Raw genomic sequence first — 20,722 nt, 5'->3', positions numbered from 1 at the left:
TACATAGCGAAGCCTGGGTGGTGTGAGACTCTGAGGAAGGAAAAAAAAAGCGACACACTTCAAAGGATGTGACCAAGAGCAGCAAAAGCCACCCAAGGTCCTGAGCCCAATCAAGGTCATGGCACAGGTGAGCAGAGGCTGGGAGAGTAGCTTTTATTTGGATTTAGAGCCATGAGATAACATTTTGATTTAAGGTTCCAAAAGAGCTCATCAAGTACGGGGACCCTACTTCCCAGCAGCTTAGCAGTTACTGCGATCAATAAGAGGCCTGCCGGGAACACAGTCGCCACTGAATCACCCTAACATGCCACCATTACAAAAGTACAGTCTTTCACCATAAATTTTCACAGACCCTAGTCACCAGCATCACAAAAGAAAATGAAAGAGATGGCTTGGTGCAGATCTTAAAACTGTCTTCACCACTGAGCCCAGAAGTCTCACCATCTTCGAAAGACATTTCCCCTGCTGACCTCATCAACTAGGACCGTATCTCACAGGGAGAAGGGCAGCGTTTGCTTAGCCCATGGCAATCTTCTTCCCATTCTCCCTAGACAGCCAGGGCTAAAGAGCAGGGGAGGCACAGGCAGGAGTGGGGGCAGAGGGCTAAGCGCCCTCAGATGACAGCTGGAGCTTGATGGGAGGGCGGAGCTGGTGAGACTTGAGGGGAGGCGGGTCGGGCCCTGCATTCAGTCAGAGTCACTGCTGGAAGAGGAGGAGGAAGAGGAAGAATGCTGCAAGGGGAAAGGACATAGCATCAGCTCCAAACGACCTTCGATCACTCCAAGGGCCATTCTTGATGCCCCACCCTTCCACCCCAAGGATCTGGTTTGGGCAGGGGTCTTATCCCCTCCTGCTTCATAACCAACAAAATCAAGGGTCTCCTTCAGCAGTGAGCATACAGGAATGGATTAAATTGTCCTCAACCACTGCACAGAACTGAACATGTTTTCTTCAGATCGAGTTTCTCACTACCCTCACCTAGGCAAGGCCAGGAATATTGAATACATAAACACAGCACAGCTTTGGAAAACAGCTGCTGCTGTATAAATCCCTGTTTATTAGCTGCAAGTAAGGACAATCACAAATTAGAATCTAAGTACCTCAGGGCCCCTGTGTGGGTGATGCGGTACCTCTAAGCCCCACCAGGGGGAAAAGTGGGAAAGGTGGAGATGCAGATGGCTGGAGGAATCCCATCCAAGGATCCATACAGACACACCTCCACCAACTACCACTAAAAACACTTTTAGACTCTCCAGGGTTCTCTCCTTCATTCAGTCTCTCCTTTTCCTTCTTTACTCCTCACATTTCTACCGAAGACCTAGAATCAGGAACTGGAGCCTGAATCCACAACATTAGGCATAGAAATCTAACTGAAGCTTGGAGACCTAGATCCTCAAGGAAACTCCCACCCTCCCTAATAATAATTAGCATTCCGGTGGAAGGAAGATTAAAAATCCCCTTTTACCCCAGGCTCTGCTGGAGGCTGAGTCACAGAAGGAACTCCTAGGTAACTAACAGCATCCTGGGAATGCTGAAGGAGATAAAGGAAACCCTGGGACTAAGGCCATGTTTACCATTCTGTTAATTATTATATGTGGTTTTGGTAAAAGACTGACTCAGTTGACAATTAGACAACCTCAGGGGGTGTGTCCAACTTGCCAAAGGATACACCTGCAGGGCTCGAGTTGGGGGGCGGTCTGAGAAAGAATTAGGCAGAGAAAGGAGGGGGCTTTGGGTTCTGATACCCTCCAATACTTCACTTTTCCTTTTCAGAAAAGAGGAGAAATCTGATGCCTCAATATTATTAAATTCCTCTCAGAAGGATTCCTTCACATAAAGGAAAAGTCATCTGCCAAAATAACGTGATTGCCATCTCCCACTCCCACAAACCATGAGCCCCTCCCCGCCCCTGCCCCCAGTCCCTCTGATGGACACTCCTTCCCCAGCCGGGCTCCAGAGGACACAGACCTTTCCATGCTTGTGGTGTTTGTGCATCTTTTTATGAGCTTTCTTCATCTTCTTCCGCATTTTCTTGTCTACCACTGTTCCCGGGCATACCACGCCAGGAGCCAAAGGATTCACAGGGCACATGCCAGGAGCAGGTGGTGGGCATGGGGGAGGGTAGGGACCTGAGGGTGGGTATCCTGGACATCCTGGTTGTGGTACAGGATAAGGGGGTCGACATGGAGGGAAAGCTGGGTTTCCCTGGGGAACTCCTGGAGGACAGGGGCCAGGAGGAAAGGCAGGATGATTGACAGGTGGTGGACAGGCAGGATTGGGACCTCCTGGGCATACGACATGGGGTGGATATGGATTAGGCCCTGGAAAAAGAACCAGCAAATAAAGATTAGAAACCTCTGTCAACAAATAACAAAAATTGCTGCTTTTCTTTTTCTTTTTTTTTTTTTTTTTTTTGGTTTTTCGAGACAACGTTTCTCCGTGTAGTTTTGGCCTGTCCTGGAACTCACTCTGTAGCCAGGCTGGCCTCGAACTCACAGATATCCGCCTAGCTCTGCCTCCCGAGTGCTGGGATTAAAGGCGTGCGCCACCGCCACCCAGCCTTGCTGCTTTTATTAACACTTGGGGAAAGGGAAAACTTGGTAGCAGTGGTCCAAGACTTCGCTTTTGCTTGTGGGGGAGGGAGGGGCGTTGTAGATACAGAAACTGACTGTTCCATTGCAAAATGGGCTGGGTGGGGCAGAGGAGAGCCCCCAGGTAACTTACCAGCATTAGGATTCCACATGTCTAGATGTTAGTTAGCTCCAGCCTAAGAAGGAAAAGAGGCAAAAATCTGAAGGTCCCAGGAGAGGAAGAGGACTTTCTAGAGTCTGAGCCCCACCCTCTAACCTCTGCCTTACAAAGGTTCTGACTAATAGAACTACTAGGGTGGCCCACGCCTTTAGTCGCGAAAAAAAACAAAACAATGAAATAAATAATTCCTTCCTCTTTCCAGGCCCTAGTACTACTCTAGCCCAGGGTCAAAACCACAGGGATTCTATTCCCAGGGCCCCTCCCACTTTCTCTACCTCAAGTCACACCTGGAGGCGGCTAACTCTCCCCATCACTCATTTCCCTCTGCCTGGACAGGAACTGGAGGTCTTTAACATCCGCAGAGCCAGAGGGAACCTATAAACCACCTAAACTCTCCACAGCCCCAGGACACCCGGGGCACCCCACACCCGGACCTTAGAAAAGGACCCCGCCCTGGAGCAGCAAGAAGAAGGAAGCTCCAGTTCCTCAAACTCTTAGATAAGGACACACTCACACACACACACAGTTACAAACAGTCCCCTGGCCCCAGCTAAGAGGAAAGGAGGGAATTAGGGAGGCAGGTACCCTGTCACCTCCCAAAGACCGCCGGACCTGCTGCCGTCCTCCTTTCCAGTCTGAGTTCGCACTTCCTGGTCACCCCTATTCATTCTACGCTTCCGCACCGCCCCTGTGACCTAGTCGACAAGTGTGTGGTCCCTCGGCGTGATGATTGGAGAACTGACTTGTCAATCGCTGTGGTCCAACTAAACTGGGAGGAAAGGGCTGCTCTAGCCGCGAGGCGGAGCCTTTGGGGGAAGCATTGCGTGATGAAATACAGACACGCAGGTGAAATACACAAACACAGCAGAAACGCTCCTTAGGGCGGAGCCCGGGCAGGGCCAGCGGCCAACAAAGACCCGGAACCACCAAGATAAACTCTCATTGGGTTACTGATTTGTTTTAAATTTTTTTAATTTATTTTTTCATGCGTATGAGTATTTTGCCTGAATGTATGTATGTGCACCAAGTGCCTGCTTGATGACAGCGGAGGTCAGAAGAGGTCACCAAATTCCCTGGAACTGCTGATGGTTGTGAGCGGCTACGTGGGTGTTGGGAACTGAACCCAGGTACTATGTATGAATGAGAAGCAAGTGCTCTTAACTGTTGAGCCATCTCTCCAGTCCCTGTCATTGGTTTGAGGTTACAAGTCAGTGAGTATATTAGGTGTTGTTAAAAAATAAAAATAAAAAAATAAAAAAAGTTGGTGCAAGCCTAGCCTAGTGGCACTTGTCTGTAACCTAGCGCTTGGAAAGTGGAGGAGGAGAGTCATAATTCAAGGCCAAGGGTAGCTTCTGGTGGAGTCTGAGGCCAGCCAATCCTGCATGAAACCACAGAGGGAAGCGGAGCAGTGGTGGCCCACACCTTTAATCTGGAGGCAGAGGCAGGCAGATCTCAGAGTTCAAGTTCTAGGATGACCCAGGTTACACAAAGAAACTCCTTCAGGGACGGGTGGGGGTAGAGTGCTGCTGTGTCCCAGCCCCAAGCCTCAATATTCCCAGCCTGTGAAAAGCAAAGACACATTCTTGAGGGAAAGACAGATGCCCTAGTCTCTCACAAAACTCCTCTCCTTGCTGCTTCATTATGCTTTCATCTGTGGGGTGGTTTGAAACAAAAACCTAGGTCTTCCTTTTGTTGTCTTGTTGTTGTTGTTGAGATTGGGTTTCACTCTGTAGCCCAGGCCAGCCAGCCTCAAACTCTCCTCACTCAGCCACCCCATTATGCTCTAGGTCACCCACCATGCCCCTTACACCCTGCCCTTTCACCCTAACCCCAATGCAACACACGCTCTCTTTTGGTATCCTGGATACATCTGGAATTCCTCCACTTCTGTCTTCCCTGCCCAGCCTGCTGTAAGCCCCTGGATTGCCACCATTGCCCCGTTCTTGTTTGGTGGTTGTTTTGTTGTCTGATTCGTTTGGGTTAGCCCTGTGCAGCACACAACATTTAAGGATCGCTCATTTTTCTTAAGCATATTGGGAATGTTTCTAAGATGAGTTATGGAGCCATACATGGTGGCACTTCCCAGTAACCTTAACAGGGGTTAAGCAGGTGTAGGTAGAGGGATGTGGAGTTCAAAGTCACCTGTCTACTACTCACTTCAAGTTCAAGATTGGCCTGGGCTATATGAGACCTTATAGGGGAGGGGAGATGAAGTCGAAGGTTTCTCAGGTCCCACCTGGCCCCCTGTGGACCCGCAGCCACTTATAAAATAATCACTCAGAGGCTTAATATTATTTATAACTGCTTGGGCATTAGCTCAGGCTTATTACTGGCTAGCTCTTACACTTAAATTAACCCATCATTCTTAACTGTGTTTAACCACGTGGCTTGGTACCTTTTCTCAGTTCTGCCTCGTCATCTTGCTTCCTCTATGTATGGCTGGCGACTTCTGACTCTGCTCTTCCTCTTCCCAGAATTCTTTTAGTCTGCTCACCCCACCTATACTTCCTGCCTGGCTACTGGCCAATCAGCGTTTTATTAAGCCAGTGTACAAGAGCATTATCCCAAAGCATTTCCCCTTTTCTGTCTAATCAAAAAGTTTTAACTTTAATGTAGTAAAATTACATATACTAGAACAGTTAACGGGCAAGAATTACAGTTACAATATCTAGTCTATTTGTATTTGGCAAAATTAAAGAAAATCTTCTATCATCTGTTCTATATTTGTGAGTCTAAAGTTTCATATCTAATTTATCTTTTATCATAACCAAGGAAAATTATAACTATCTAGTCTTCACTACATCAAAAACTCCAGAAGGATATAATATTACCTAAGTAAACAGGAAATGCATTGTAAGCAACTTCCAAAAATCTAGAATGATAGAGACAGCTGGCTGCCTGGACAGTCATCCAAAATTCCTCTGCAACATGGGGCATCCTTCTTCAGCCTCTAGGCCTAAAGTTTTTTAGTAGCTTCTCCCTGTGTCCTGTAAAATATTTGGCATTCTCCTCTGTGAAACAGGAACCTGAAGAACCATTTTGCCTTGCAAAGTTCAGTGGTCACCTTCCTATGGGTCCCGCTTGTCCAGTTTATAAAACATATTATCAGCAGTCCAGGCAAGAGCAGTTTCTTGCCCAAATGGCTATTATTGCCAAGAAGAAGATAAACTCCATATAGAGTGTCTTCAACACCCATCTTTCTCTTTGAAGTAAATCAGTGCTGCCAGGAGCAGACGTGTCTCACTGTCCAGAAAGTTTTAAGTTTTGAAAACATTTTAGGGCTGGAGAGATGGCTCAGAGGTTAAGAGCACTGGCTGTTATTCCAGAGGATCTGAGTTCAATTCTCAGCAACCACATGGTGGCTCACAACCATCTGTAATGAGGTCTGGCTCCCTCTTCTGGCCTGAAGGGATACATGCAAGCAGAATACTGTATACATAATAAATAAATAATAAATCTTTTAAAAAAATTTTAAATGCCATATTCTGTAGGTCTTTGAAGTGTTTGAAGATTACCTACCTAATTGAAATATATCTATGTATATCTAGAAAACTTAACTAACATGACTATAAGTTTGACTATCATAGAAGACTAATTATTAATCTGTATTTCCTAATTATACATTACAATTTCAAATAAGTTGTACAAACAATATCTTAAACAAGAGTAGAAATATACATACAGTATAACAAAATTAACTTTAAATTTGTATCAATAAACTAAAATCCATAGCAATGTAAATCATTTCATTTGTGAATTCAGACTGGAAAGGAGGATGGCAGCAGGTCCGGCGGTCTTTGGAAGGTGACAGGGTACCTGCCTCCCTAATTCCCTCCTTTCCTCTTAGCTGGGGCCAGGGGACTGTTTGTAACTGTGTGTGTGAGTGTGTCCTTATCTAAGAGTTTGAGGAACTGGAGCTTCCTTCTTCTTGCTGCTCCAGGGCGGGGTCCTTTTCTAAGGTCCGGGTGTGGGGTGCCCCGGGTGTCCTGGGGCTGTGGAGAGTTTAGGTGGTTTATAGGTTCCCTCTGGCTCTGCGGATGTTAAAGACCTCCAGTTCCTGTCCAGGCAGAGGGAAATGAGTGATGGGGAGAGTTAGCCGCCTCCAGGTGTGACTTGAGGTAGAGAAAGTGGGAGGGGCCCTGGGAATAGAATCCCTGTGGTTTTGACCCTGGGCTAGAGTAGTACTAGGGCCTGGAAAGAGGAAGGAATTGTTTATTTTATTGTTTTGGTTTTTCGAGAGAAGTTTCTCTGTGTATCCCTAGCTGTCCTGGAACACGCTCCTAGACCACGCTGGCCTTGAACTCACCGAGATCCACCTGCCTCTGCTTAGAGCTGGAACTAAAGGCGTGGGCCACCACACTGTAGTATTTCTACTAGTCAAAAGAGGGCATCAGATTCCCCTGGGACAGGAATTGTGAGTTGCCATGTGGGTACTGGAATTAAACCTGGGTCTTCTGGTCTTCTGGAAGAGCAACTGTTGCTCTTAACTGCTGAATCATCACTCCAGTCTCCATAAACACTTTCAATGACTGGAAACCTTTCATCATTATTTAAAAGCTATTCAACTTTACACACATTCTGAACTTTTCCGGTCTGGTTTCCTCCTGTGTACAGGGGGCAAGAGAAGTGTGATGGGAAACAGAAGCAGACTGAGCAGATGCATGGTACAATGAGATTTTAAAGATTATCCTGAAAGGGACTGGCAAGGTGGCCTAGCAGGTAAAGGCACATACTACCAAGCCAGACAACCTACCTCAGTCCAATCACCAGGACCCACAGGAATGGAGAGAACAGACTCCTGAAAATTCTCCTCTGACATGCTCACACCTATAATTCTTGCACTTGAAAGGCCAAGGCAGGAGGAACTGAAATTGAGGTCAACCTGGACTACTGAGCCACGAAGCAATCCAGGCTACAGAGTGAGATTTTTGTTTCACAATAAATAAATAAATAAAAAACAAGTGGTGTTTAACTTAGGGAAGGAAAAATCGTGAAATAAAGGGATTTATCTAGCTATCACCAAAAAGTAGGAGAAAGAGGAGGGAGGAGAAAGAGGAGGAGGAGGAGGAGAAGGAGAAGGAGAGGGAGAAGGAGAAGAAGAAGAAAGTAGGTATGGTGACTCAAGCCTGTAATCCCAGCACTTTGGAGGTAAAGGCTGAAGAATCAGGAGGAGTTCAAAGTCATCTTTGACTACACAGGGAGTCTGAGGCCACCCTGGACTACATCATGAAACCCTGTCCATAAATAAAATGATAAATAAATGAAGAACTTCACAGCAAGGCGCACAAGGCCTGGCCCTCGGTTCTCCATACCCCCTCCCCCTGTCACCTTACCCCTTCTACACTCTTTTTTTGAGACAGGGCCTTACACTTAGCCTAGGATGCCCTGTAGTGGGTACCTGTTCCACCTATGGCCTTGAAGCACCAGCCCCTAGGGTGTGGCCTTGGAGCTAGCTTAAGCTGAGGGGCATGTACACCTGGCCTCTTCTCTCCCATCTGGGCTTGGATGGTGCTGACTGACTCAGGCAGCAGGAGCAGCATGGGACTGGACATCAGCCTTCCAGGACCCTGCAAGGATTTGCCTATCTGTCTAATGAGCTGTTTTCTCTAATTTATGTTCTAATACACTCGCTATATCCCTTAAGCAGACTCCCTTGGATTTCTCACAATAATGGCTTCAAGCTTGTTATGAAGCCAAGGTGACCTTGAACTTTTATTCATTTATTTGTTTATTTATTGTTTTTTGAAACAGGGTTTCCCTTTGTAGTTTTGGTGCCTGTCCTGGATCTCGCTCTTGTAGACCAGGCTGGCCTCACACTCACAGAGATCTGCCTGGCTCTGCCTCCCAAGTGCTGGGATTAAAGGCATGTGCCAACACTGCCCGGCCTTATTATTATTATTATTATTATTATTATTATTATTATTATTATTTATTTTGTTTGTTTGTTTTTGAGACAGGTTTAACCTTTGTAGTTTTGGTGCCTGTCCTGGAGATCTTGAACTTTTATAAATATTTAAAATGAATTTTATTAGGTGTGATGACTATTCTTGGTTGTCAACGACTACATCTGGAATTATCTAAAATCCAAAAATGGTGGGCACACCTATGAGAGAGTTTTGCTTCATTTGAATTAGGTAGATCCATGTCTAATCCAGATCTTGAGGTGGGAAGACACACCTTGAATCTGGGCCACACCTGCTGGAAACAGGTAAGGACATGGGAGAAGGAAGGGAGCTCTTGATCTTTGCCTGTTTGCCCTCACCTTGCCAGCAAGTCCATTCCTTCCTGGCATTACAGCCTAGTTCTTCAGGACTCCAGTGTGTACTGAAGACCAGTGGAGACATCCAGCCTTGTGGACTGAGCAACTACTAGATTCTTAGACTCTCTGTTCACAGCCAGCCATTGTTGGATTAGCTGGACAGTAGCCTGTAAGTCATTGTAATAAATTTTCTTTTATATATATATATATATATATATATATATATAGAGAGAGAGAGAGAGAGAGAGAGAGAGAGAGAGAGAGAGAGAGAGAGGAGAGAGAGAGGTCGGGCGGTGGTGGCAGCGGCGCACGCCTTTAATCCCAGCACTCGGGAGGCAGAGGCAGGCGGATCTCTGTGAGTTGGAGGCCAGCCTGGTCTACAGAGTGAGATCCAGGAAAGGCGCAAAGCTACACAGTGAAACTCTGTCTCAAAAAAAAAAAAAAAAAAAAAAACCCAAAACAAAAAGAGAGAGAGAGGGCTGGAGAGATGGCTCAGTGATTAAGGGCACTGGCTGCTCTTCCAGAGGACCTGAGTTCAATTCCCAGCAACCACATGGTGGCTCACAACCATCTGTAATGAGATCTGGTGCCCTCTTCTGGCCTGCAGGAATATGTGCAGGCAGAACACTGTATACACAATAAATAAATAAATCTTAAAAAAAAAAGAGAGAGATGGATGGATGGATGGATGACTTCTTTCTATAAGTCCTACTACACTACAGAACCTTGACTAATACACTAGGGTAAAAGGAAATTTTATCTTTTCTTTTCTTTTTCTTTTTCTTTCTTTTTTGAGACAGGGTTTCTCTGTGTATCCCTGGCTGTTCTGGAACTCACTCTGTAGCCCAGGCTGGCCTCAAACTCACAGAGATCCGCCTGGCTCTGCCTCCCGAGTGCTGGGATTAAAGGCGTGTGCCACCACCGCCCGGCGGAAATTTTACTCTTAATGTACAGAATCTGAAGGAAAACGTGTATATTTTAAAAGAGGCCCTTTTGAAAATATATGGAATGCTCCACAAATTCGTGTGTCATCCTTGCACAAAGACCATGGTGATCTTGGTATCACTGTAATTTTGGTGTATGTGCGGCTGAAGCAGCTATATGTGCTCTTTGTGTGTCTGTATGTTGGTGCCTGGCATGGTGGCACACACCCTTCATCCTAGCACTTGAGAGAGAGAGGCAGTAGACTTCTGTAAGTTCAAGGTCAACTTGGTCTACAAAGTGAGTTCCAGGCCAGCCAGGGCTACATAGTGAGACCTTGTCTAATATATATGTGTGCATGTATGTGTGTGTGTATATATATATATATATTATATTATGTGTGTATGTATATATATACATAAATGCTAGTGCCTCAAACCTGTAATCCCAATACTTGAGATACTGAGGCAAGAGGATAGTTGCAAGTTTGAGACTAGCCTGGGCTACATATTGAGTAGTAGGTCAGCCAAGGCAACCCAATAAATAAAGGGCTAAAGAGATGGCTTAGGGGCTTAGAACAATTACTGCTTTCACAAAGGATCTGTTCCCAGCATCCACATGGTGCCTCACAACTACCTACCTGTAACTCCAGTCCCAGGGGATCTGATGCCCTCTTCTGGCCTCCATGGGCTCATGCATGCATGTGGTACACATAAACTTACAGACACACATACTACAAATAAACAGATCTTAAAATAAATAAATAAGCTGGGTGGTGGTGGCACACACCTTTAATCCCAGCACTAAGGAGGCAGAGGCAGGTGGATCTCTGAGTCTGAGGCCAGCCTGGTCTACAGAGTGAGTTCCAGGACAACCAGGACTGTTACATAGAGAAACCCTGTCTGGAAAAACCAAAGAATACATACATACATACATACATACATACATACATACATACATACATACATTCATACAAACACATTAGTGAAAAATAAGAAAATAAAGGAGACAAGCCCAAGGCCAACAGTGGGAAATCTTTACTCTCTTTCCTGAGCAAATGTACCCCTTGGGATAGAACCCCACAGAGAAGGACAGCAACAGGCATGTGATCGCCACATGTATGTTAACTGTATAGAGAGTTCACACAAACTGCTCGTTTATACATGAACACTGGTACTGACAGGCTGAGGACTCCTAGAGCCAGGGCCTTGTTGAACACTGAGGTAGCAGGAACCCTGCTGAGGCCTGCAGGGGACAGTGGGAGAGGCAGTTGCTGAAGGAGAGTTTTCTGGGCAGAGAGGTGTGCAGGCCTGTGGACAGCTCTCTGGAAAGGAGGAAGCCCCCTGAGGGTAAGCCAGGGCTGCCAGGCGCTGCTGCACACACTCAGCCGTGAGCCGTGCTTCTGGGTCTGCATCCCAGCAGTCTTCCAGGAGCTCCTTCAGCCCCCTGGGGTCCTGGAGAGAAAGACTAGTGGCAGGCCTGACCCAACCCCAGAGTGGACGTCTTCAGTGTTCACTTCTCCCACTTCTCCCCCGCCTCACTGGCACAGAGCCCTTGCCAAGCTCCACCACCCCTGACTCCACACTCCACTTGTGGAGCACCCCCAGGCCCATCCCCCAAAGTCCAGGCCCAAGAGGTTTGTTCCCTATGACAGAATCCCTGGATACCTTCCAAAGGGTCTACCTTTTCCTCTGAGGATAATTCAGGCTGACAACTTGCATGCTAATCGAAAGTTACTCTCCTCCCTCTCAGTCAGCCAGTGTGGCTTCCGTTGGCTAACCCAACAGACATCTGTATGATAGAAATTTCAGGCAGGACAGCAGGAGAAAGGGCATCTCAGGAAATCATTTGTGAAGAGCTCTGCACTTTCCCTGTCAGGCAACTCTTCTGACCTTGTTACACCTAGAACCTTGTTACACCTAGAACCTTGTTACACCTAGAATTGGCTTTAATTGGTCCACAGCAGAAACACAGCTGTATAGTACAAAATGACGGGTCACTGGATTGAATTTGGGGCCCATGGTACTGGAAGAGGCACTGTCACAGGGGCAGAGCTCCAAGTGGGAGAAAAGCCAGAGAGGACTTCCTGGAGGGGGGTATTGAACAAAGAGCTAACTGGGGGGATGAGGGGGTAGGCAGGCATGTGTCTCAGGTGGGTTGAGTCAGTTGTGTGAGACTTAGAGAAGAAAAGGTAAACTGAGGGCAAGTACAGGAGTAAAAGGTCTGGTTGTAGCAGGCAAGTCCTTGAAATCCATACCCAGCCCCCTCTCCTGGTCCCCAGTTGGGGAGCCTGTGGCTTCTTACTGTGGCAGAGTCGCTCCAGGAGGGTGGGATGTTGGGGCGCCTCCTCTCCTCTACTGCCAAGGCCCAGAGCTCACAGGCACTGGGATTGCTGCCCAGTTCTGCCTCATAGGCCAATTGAAAAGGTGGCGGTCTGCGGTCTGGGAAAAGTATAGGCACTATGTCAACCTGGCCTGGTTAGGGGGCTCCCAGGTAGAAAAACTAGGGACAGCCATAGCCTTCTACAGTCAGGCCAGGAGGGAGGTCAGCCTTTGGCAGGTGGGACACTGGGGTGGAGACCTTACCAGGCCTCAAATCTGAACAGCGGCTCAGGATCTCCCACAGGAGCAGAGCCAGGGAGTAAATGTCTGCTCTCTGGAGGGCTGTGCCCCAGTCCTGTAGGTCTAGAGTCTTGTCCAAGAGCTCTGGAGCCATGTACCTCTGGGTGCCAGCCTGGAGAATAAGAAGTGGAATGCCAAGAATTACCTCTATGGAAACTGGCCCTACGGCTCTGAGCTCTGGCCCACAGTGCCCCCAATTACAGACTCAGCCATGTCCCACCGACCGGCAAAGCTGGGATGTTACCACAGCAATGGTTGTGTGCTCATCGGCACCACCATCATCTCAGGCCTCACACTTACCAAAAAACACTCACCTCCAAAATGGCAGCTGGGCCTCGGGGTTGAGTGGGTGCTGAGGCAGGGGGCCGAGCAAGGCCAGGGAGCACCAAGGCAAGGCCCAGGTCTCCAATGGCACATGACCTGTCTTCCCGAATGAGCACATTCTGGCTGCTCAGGTCTCGGTGAGCAATACCTGGTTTATATTGGCCTGTGGAGAAATCCAAGGCTTGAGGAACACAGGTCTTCTAGTTTCCCTTGACGCAGTCCTTCTGACTGTCCTGCCTCCCTGTGGCCGGCTCACTCACCATCCCGCCAGCGCTCTTCATGGAGGAACGCCAGGCCCTCAGCCAGGGACAGAGCCATCCTCAGGGAACTTCCCCAATCGCTGGTATACTGCGTCAAGTAGTGACGCAGGGAGCCCTGCAGAAAAGCCACGGAGAGCAGAGCACAGGGAACTAGGGGAGGCAGCGATCTACTCACAGACCCCACACACACCAGCCCGCACCTCCCCAGCAGACGGAGACACCCTGACAGAACCAGGTCAGACACTGCAGACCGTAGAGGCATGAGAGTATGCATCAGTCAAAGTGACAAGGGAAAAAAGCAGCTCCAGTAGCATGTGATACTGTACGCCTGCCGCCCCAGCGCCTGGGAAGTAGGAGGAGGAGGATCAGGAACAAGCCAGTCTGGGTTACAGGAGACCCTGCCTGAAAGCACACACACACACACACACACACACACACACACACACACACACACACAACAAGCCATTCTGGGTTACAGGAGACCCTGCCTGAAAGCACACACACACACACACACACACACACACACACACACACAACAAGCCAGTCTGGGTTACAGGAGACCCTGCCTGAAAGCACACACACACACACACACACACACACACACACACACACACACACTAATAATTTGAGCCAGATATGGTAGCGTGTGCATGTAATCTCAGCACTCAAGAGGCTAAAGCAGGAAGCTCCTACATTTAAGGCCCAATTTGGGGCAGGGTGTGTGGCTTAATTCAGGGGTACTGAATACTTACAATGACACGGGCCCTTTGAACAGGGTTTTCTATAGTCCTCATGAGGACGCCAGCGCAAAGCAATTCTGATCACCCTGATTTTTGTGGGTATTTTTTTCTCTTTTGCTCTCTTTCTTGCCTTTCTTTAAAATATTAGGACACTTTCTTATTTGTGTGTGGTGTATGTGTCTGTATGTGGGTACCCACATGCTACATGTCGGGGGGTGGAAGACAACGTCCTGGAGTTGGTTCTCTCCTTTCACTTCATGGGCTCCAGGGATTGAACTCGGGTCTTCAGGTTTGGTGGAAGCGCCTTTACCCACCGAACCATCTTGCTGGACCTTTTACCTTCTTTCCCTCAGTCCCTCCCAGCCAGCCCCGCACCCTTACAAGCCACTTTGTTTTTGGCAGGGTCTCACTATGTATGTCTGTAACCCTGGCTGACATGGAAGTCACGATGAGGATGAGGCTGCCATCGAGCTTGCAGTGATCCTCCTGCCTCTACCTCCCGAGTGCCAGCATTACAGGCACAAACTACCACACCTGGTTAGAGTCGGAGCTTTAGAGGGTGCTGACTAAGCTTGCTTGAGGTCAAATGATAAGACAGGAGTGGAGATCACATCCAAGCAGTCTGAGTCAGGAGTCACCATCACAGGGTGACTCAGAGGGTTCAGGACAAAGGTAGTTAAGGGCGTCCCTCAAACCTCCTGCCTAGGGTATCAGGCCTGCATAGGCATGGGTGGGTAGAGCTAATGGAGGAGGAACAACAGGGAACAGGCCATTCATTAACATGCTGAGCGTCTTTGGGTGTGCCAACAGCTGTGCCCAGGCAGCTCCGTGCCTCAGGAGTGAGATTATGATATAAGCAGAGAATACAATAAAGGCCGCAATATAACGATGAGCTAAATGCCATGGCTGTAAAGCAGCCATGACTGCAGTGCTCGTGAAGTCAGAGGAAGCTAAGCAAACAAGAAGGAATTGCATATCTGTACACGTATTTTTGAGACAGGTTCTCTTACTAACTGGAGCTCACTCAATAGGCCAGGCTGGCCATAATAAGCCCCAGAGACCTGTCTATCTCCATCTCTGTTGTACTGTGATTACACACACAAACCACCATGCCAGGATTTTTCTTCTTCTTCTTTTTCTTTTTCTTGGCATTACAGGTGTGCACCACACCTGGCTCTCTTTTGTCTTTTTCTTTCCTTTTTAACATTTATTTTTGTCCCTTTTGTCTTTTTCTTTCTTTTTTAACATTTATTTTACTTTCAGCCAGACATGGTGGCACATGCCTTTAATTCCAGCACTCTGGAGGCAGAGTCAGGTGGATCTCTGTGAGTCTGAAGCCAGCCTGGTCTACAGAGTGAGTTCCAGGACAGCCAGGGCTTCATAGAGAGACCCTGTCTCAAAGGAACAAACAAAAATGTATTTTACTTTTGGGCTAGAGTGACTGCTCTTTTAGTGAGCCTGAGTTCAATCAGCACCAACATCAGTCAGTTAACTGCCTATAACTCCAGCTCCAGGGGATCTGATGCCTTTAATCTCTGAGAGTACCCACATGCAGACAGGAACACAAACCCATAAATAAAAATAATTTTGTTTTTGTTTTTCAAGACAGGGTTTCGACAGGCAGTGGTGGTGCACACCTTTAGTCCCAGCACTTGAGAGGCAGAAGCAGATGGATCTCTGTGATTTCGAGGCCAGCCTGGTCTATGAAGCGAATTCCAGGACAGCCAGGACTATACAGAGAAACCCTATCTCGAAAAACAAACAAACAAACAAACAAACAAACAAAAAAGACAGGGTTTCTCTGTGTAGCCCTGACTGTTCTGGAGCTAGCTCTGTAGACCAGGATGATCTTGAACTCAGAGATCTACCTACCTCTGCCTCCCAAGTGCTAGAATTAAAGGCATAAGCCACCACGGCCTGGCTAGAAATAAACAAAAAATAAAAATAAAAAATAAAAAAAAGGGAACTTTCCAGACCTCAAGGACTCAGCACTGAGTTGTAAAGGTTGATAAAATCTGGGGGAAAAATTGCTGGATTTAAGCGCTGTAGCAGGTTAGGAGCTGAAGTACAATTAGGGCAAAGGAGTGGGAAGGGGTCTCACCTAAAGAGACGGACTGACAGTGCTGACAGGGGATAAACAGGAGACAGTAGCTGCAGTGAGGAGCCAGACTCTCGAGTCACAGATCTTGGGCAAACGGCTTTCCTTTTCTCATCTGTGGATAGTAATTTCTACCTCACAGTATGCTCGTAAAGATAAAGCATGCAAATGTGTTCAAAGTGCCTAGAGCAGTGCATAGAATTTAAAATGTCTTCCACAGGCCCAGGCTCCAGGTGCCCTCACCTTTGCCTAATTCTTCCTCTTCACTATTTTTGGGGTTTGTTTTCTTTTGAGGGGGGCTGTTTTGGTTTTTTGTTTGTTTTTGGATAGGGTCTTACTATGTAACCTTGGCTGGCCTCGAACTCATATAGATCTACCTGCCTCCGACTCCCAGATACTGGGGTTTAGGGTTGTACCACTGCACTCAGGCTTGTTTTATTTTCTTGAGTCAGGGTTTTGTAGCCCAGGCTAGCCTGGAATTCACTTCTGTCCCCCTGTTTCAGCCTCCCGAGTGCTGGGACAGCAGTCAAGCACCACTCCCTCCAGCTTTCTTCTCTCCACTCTGTTTGTTTCCTACCTCAGGCCACACACATCCTTTCTTTTTTTTTTTTTTTTTTTTTTTTTTTTGGTTTTTCGAGACAGGGTTTCTCTGTGTAGCTTTGCGCCTTTTCCTGGAACTCACTTGGTAGCCCAGGCTGGCCTCGAACTCACAGAGATCCGCCTGGCTCTGCCTCCCGAGTGCTGGGATTAAAGGCGTGCGCCACCACCGCCCGGCCCATCCTTTCTTTTTATTAAAATAAAAAATCTAAGGGACTGGAGCAATGGCTCAGCAGATACACTGCCTGCCCTTCCGGAGGACTGGGGTTTAATTCCCAGTACCCACACAGCAGCTCCTCTGAAACTCCAGCCCCAGGAGATCCAGTGCCCTCTCCTGGCTTCCACAGGCACCAGGCATACACTTGGTGTACAGACATACATGCAGGCCAAACAAATGTATACATATTTTTTATTGTTAGTTTGGGAGCACAGGCCATGCTGCATATGTGGAGGTCAGAGGTCAACTTGGTGGGGTGGGGACTGAACTCAGGTCCCCAAGGCTTGCACAGCAAGCATCTTTACAGCTGAGCCATCGCACCTTCCCCTCGGGTCAAATCGGATTATTATTTCTTATAGTTTCCAGTGCCCTTTCCTTTCAGTCTAGCACACTCGGCATGCGGTACTTCTTTTTGTGTTTACCCGTTTCTGAGACCCACCCGTTAGTCTATAAAGTCTGCAAAATTAGGGACCATGTGTGCTTTTTCAGCATGTAGCAGTGCTTGCCATACTGTTTATAAATATTGGCTGAAGGAACAGGTGAATGAAGTGGACAGCTATGCCTGGATACGTATTGAACAATGGCTCGCTTCCAGCTGGGTGGTGGTGGTGCACACCTTTAGTCCCAGCACTCAGGAGGCAGAGGATCAGGCAGATCTTCCTAAGTTTGAGGCCAGCCTGCTCTACAGAGTAAGTTCCAGGACAGCCAGGGACACACAGAGAAACTGTCTCAAAAAGCCCCCACAGCCGGGCGGTGGTGGCACATGCCTTTAATCCCAGCACTCGGGAGGCAGAGGCAGGCAGATCTCTTTGAGTTCGAGGCCAGCCTGGGCTACCGAGTGAGTTCCAGGAAAGGCGCAACAAAGCTACACAGAGAAACTCTGTCTCAAAAAATCAAAAAAAAAAAAAAAAAAAAAAAAAAAAGTCCCACACACACAAAAAAAAAGAAAGAAAGAAAAGAAAAGAAAAAAAAGTGCTTTAAGGAAAGTATGAAGCAGGAGAGTAGGCATGGGTGAGGTCCCACTACTACATAGCACCTCCATGAGCACACACACAGGCATAGTACACATTATGGACATTTCTTGGTGCTCACCTTAGGGTACAGTTCCAGTACCAGTAAAGGCACAGAGGGCAGGGGGCCAGGGCCCCCCTGGCCAGCAGTGATAAAGCGCACAATGTGATCATGCTGCAGGCCCGGCAGCTGGTACACAGCTCTCTCAGCTCGGAACTGGGCCACAGCCCTTTTGGGAAAGGCCTTGATGGCTACCATCTCACCCTGAAGCCTCCCGGCCCACACGACTGCGTGACCTCCTTCTTGGATGACCTGGTGGAAACACTGCACTGAGTGTGAACCCCTGAGCTAGCCTCAGAGCCAGGCTTCCTTCCCAGCGGAACCTCCAGGAGTACCAGAGGAACCCACCCTCCTTCCCTGAAGCACCTGGGAGAAGCATAGCTCGGCCAGCTCCGGCAGGTCCTCACTGCAGTCTCCTCCTGAGTCTGGCTCCGGGTCTGACCCACTACGTACTCCATAGGTCTTTCGTTGTAGCAGGGCTGAAGCAGGGAAGAACCTTAGGGTAGGGCGCACAGGATGGAGGCAGCCGAGGGGCCTATGTGGGGATCCCAGAACTGGGGAGGTCAACGGAGCCTAGAGAAGGCTTGGGGCTTTGGGGAAGCATCTTGCTATCACAGGGAGGAGTGGGAGAGATTAGTACCCAAGATGATGCTGCCCAGCAGCAGCACAAGGAACATCCCCAGCAGCAGCAGCGCCATCCAGATGGGCCCACCTGGACAGCAAGGCAAGAAGACATGTGGGTGAGCACTGAGCCTCTCCCCTCTTCCAAGAGATTCTTTCCAAACCACCCCCATGCTGGTCACAAGCCCCCTTATCTCCCAGTCACCAGGGCAACCAACTTCCCAAGGCCAGGAGGAGGAAAACTTTGGGTGGGGGTGGGTTGAGAACTGGCCCTGGTTCTCATCCTGACCTATGCTCCTGCCCCCTCTGGGCTCTAGTATCCTGGAGAAGGCAACTACCTGGGGTAGGCTGGGGACCCTGGGGGCCAGGAGCCCCTTGGTTCCCTGAAGGAGGCAGAAGGCTGTAATTGGCATTGCAGAAGTCAGTGCTACAGGAGCACGTGAAGAGAGTGGAGCTGGGGCTTGGGTGGGCTCGGGGCATTGGGTCACAGTGCAGGGACTCACAGCCTGGCTCATCACTGTCCCGGCATCCTGAGAGGATGGGATTAGGGGAAGGAGAGAAAGGAGAGAGAGCACAATGAGGTTTGGGGCCAGAGAACAAATCCCTTCTCTATCAAAGGCATCCCGTCCATCTGACATGCTTTCTTTCTCCTCTACACATTCCACTTCTCCCTTTCCCTCTTGGCTGTCTCCCTGGACATGCCTCTCCCCTACCCGAGCTCTCACACACCATGTATTTTGCCATTCACCTTGCATCTCCACGTGTGCCCGGCCACGGGTCAGATTCCAGATGGCAAAGCAGCAATGACTATAGAGGCAGCGGATGCTCTTGGGGGGGCCTGGTCTTGTATCCAGCACTTCCCCCAGAGTCTTTGTGCTTCCCCGAACTCCAGGAGCCTCAAAGAACACACAGGTCCTCCTGTCTGGGGACACTGGAGTCCAAGGTGAAGAAAGGGGAGTCAAGAAGGGAGGGAAGGCAGGACACACAGCCGCCAAACGAGAAGCCAATTATGACCCCAGGGTCAGCATGGCAGAGGGTCAGCAGAGGTCTGAGGTCGGATCCCCATCCTGGGAACATGTGGCTCTGCCCTTCATCTTCATTCATCCAGCTCACTCACCTCTTCCTCTTCCAAATGGGTAGCTGCTGCTTCAGGTACGCCTTTTCCCTTCCTGGGCAGTGTAAAGCCCTACCTGTAGACACTTACCTTGTGTAACTGCAGGAAGCAGTGTCCAAAGCCCCAGTGTCCCCAGCATCCTGCCAAAGGATGGCAGCAGGACAGCATAAACCAGCACAGCTATCCCAGCCAAGGCTTCCTACAGATACAGGGCACCGTAGGGCTTCCAAGCCCTCAATCCCCAACTCCGCCCCCCTCCATCCTATCCCAGGCTCTGTGGGGGAGAAGGCTGCTGTGGGGGAGAAAACGAGAGAAAGGGAGGAGCAGAGAACCAATCTCATATCCTTTCTTCAACCACCTCCTCTTTTCTCTGCAGAGTGGGAGGAAGGGACCTTGGCTGCCTGGCTGAGAACCCTGTGATAACTAACTTCAAAATCTCTACCCTTCGCTGACCTTGGGAGAAGGTGTGGGACCTTCAGCCTTTCTCAGACAGAGGTCAAGTGTTTAGAGCTACTCCACTATGCCCAAGATCCTTCCTAATCTACTATTGGGAGCTCAGATCGGTAGCATTCTGAACAGAGGAAGATTCCACAGTCCATACCACAGTTGCTCTCATTTTCCAAACTTGAGAATCAGAAAGGATATAAAAAATTTCAGAGTTAAAAAAAAAATCTCAGGCTGGGTGGTGGTGGCACACACCTTTGATCCCAGCACTCTGGAGGCAGAGGCTTACACAGAGAAACCCTGTCTCGAAAAACAAACAAGTAACAACAACAAAATCACATTGTAGGGTTGGTGAGATGGCACAGGGGTCAAAAATACTTCCCGTTCTTGTAGAAGGCCCAGGTTTGGTTACCAGCACCCACATGGTAGCTCACAACTGTAACTAGTTCCAGAAGATCCGACGCCCTTTTCTGTCTTCCATGGACACCAGGCACGCACATGGTGCAGACACACATGCAGCCAGAACACCCAGGCAGACAAAATAAAACAAGAACAGCAAGCGCTCCTAACTGCTGAGCCATCTCTCCAGCCATCCAAAATAAAGCTTTAAAATTGAAAACGGTAGCCAGGCAGTGGTGGCGGCCTTTGATCCTAGCACTCAGGAGGCAGAAGCAGGCGGATCTC

The 20,722-nt window shown here is 48.6% G+C and overlaps 2 protein-coding genes across 6 annotated transcripts; both read right to left on the bottom strand.

The window, feature by feature from the left end:
- Positions 1-139: 139 nt before the first annotated feature.
- Prr13 (proline rich 13) lies at positions 140-3,449 on the bottom strand. 3 transcript variants are annotated; one of them, XM_052749090.1, is made up of 4 exons: positions 3,364-3,449; positions 2,725-2,767; positions 1,969-2,321; positions 140-731 (listed from the first exon to the last, which is right to left on the bottom strand). In XM_052749090.1, exons 2-4 carry the CDS (start codon positions 2,741-2,743, stop codon positions 687-689), a joined length of 417 nt encoding a protein of 138 aa, XP_052605050.1. In that variant the 5' UTR covers positions 2,744-2,767; positions 3,364-3,449; the 3' UTR covers positions 140-686. The 3 variants fall into 3 exon arrangements, with proteins under 3 accessions (XP_052605050.1, XP_052605049.1, XP_052605051.1); XM_052749089.1 differs by having other exon boundaries at positions 3,337-3,426; XM_052749091.1 differs by having other exon boundaries at positions 3,345-3,369.
- Positions 3,450-10,946: 7,497 nt separating this feature from the next.
- On the bottom strand, positions 10,947-20,722 carry Amhr2 (anti-Mullerian hormone receptor type 2). 3 transcript variants are annotated; one of them, XM_052749086.1, is made up of 11 exons: positions 19,685-20,710; positions 19,229-19,411; positions 18,819-19,010; positions 18,500-18,571; positions 18,226-18,338; positions 17,881-18,111; positions 13,137-13,251; positions 12,867-13,039; positions 12,517-12,664; positions 12,236-12,372; positions 10,947-11,385 (listed from the first exon to the last, which is right to left on the bottom strand). In XM_052749086.1, the coding sequence occupies exons 1-11, from the start codon at positions 19,731-19,733 to the stop codon at positions 11,089-11,091; spliced, it is 1,710 nt and encodes a 569-aa protein (XP_052605046.1). In that variant the 5' UTR covers positions 19,734-20,710; the 3' UTR covers positions 10,947-11,088. The 3 variants fall into 3 exon arrangements, with proteins under 3 accessions (XP_052605046.1, XP_052605047.1, XP_052605048.1); XM_052749087.1 differs by having other exon boundaries at positions 18,984-19,010; positions 19,685-20,708; XM_052749088.1 differs by lacking the exons at positions 12,236-12,372; positions 12,517-12,664 and having other exon boundaries at positions 19,685-20,722.

This window comes from Peromyscus californicus, unplaced genomic scaffold, assembly GCF_007827085.1.
Source record: "Peromyscus californicus insignis strain IS unplaced genomic scaffold, ASM782708v3 Scaffold_20__1_contigs__length_68692818, whole genome shotgun sequence".
Classification (NCBI taxonomy): Eukaryota; Metazoa; Chordata; class Mammalia; order Rodentia; family Cricetidae; genus Peromyscus; species Peromyscus californicus.
The sequence above is the reverse complement of the archived record's forward strand: the minus strand, read 5'-3'. Positions and strand labels throughout refer to the sequence as shown.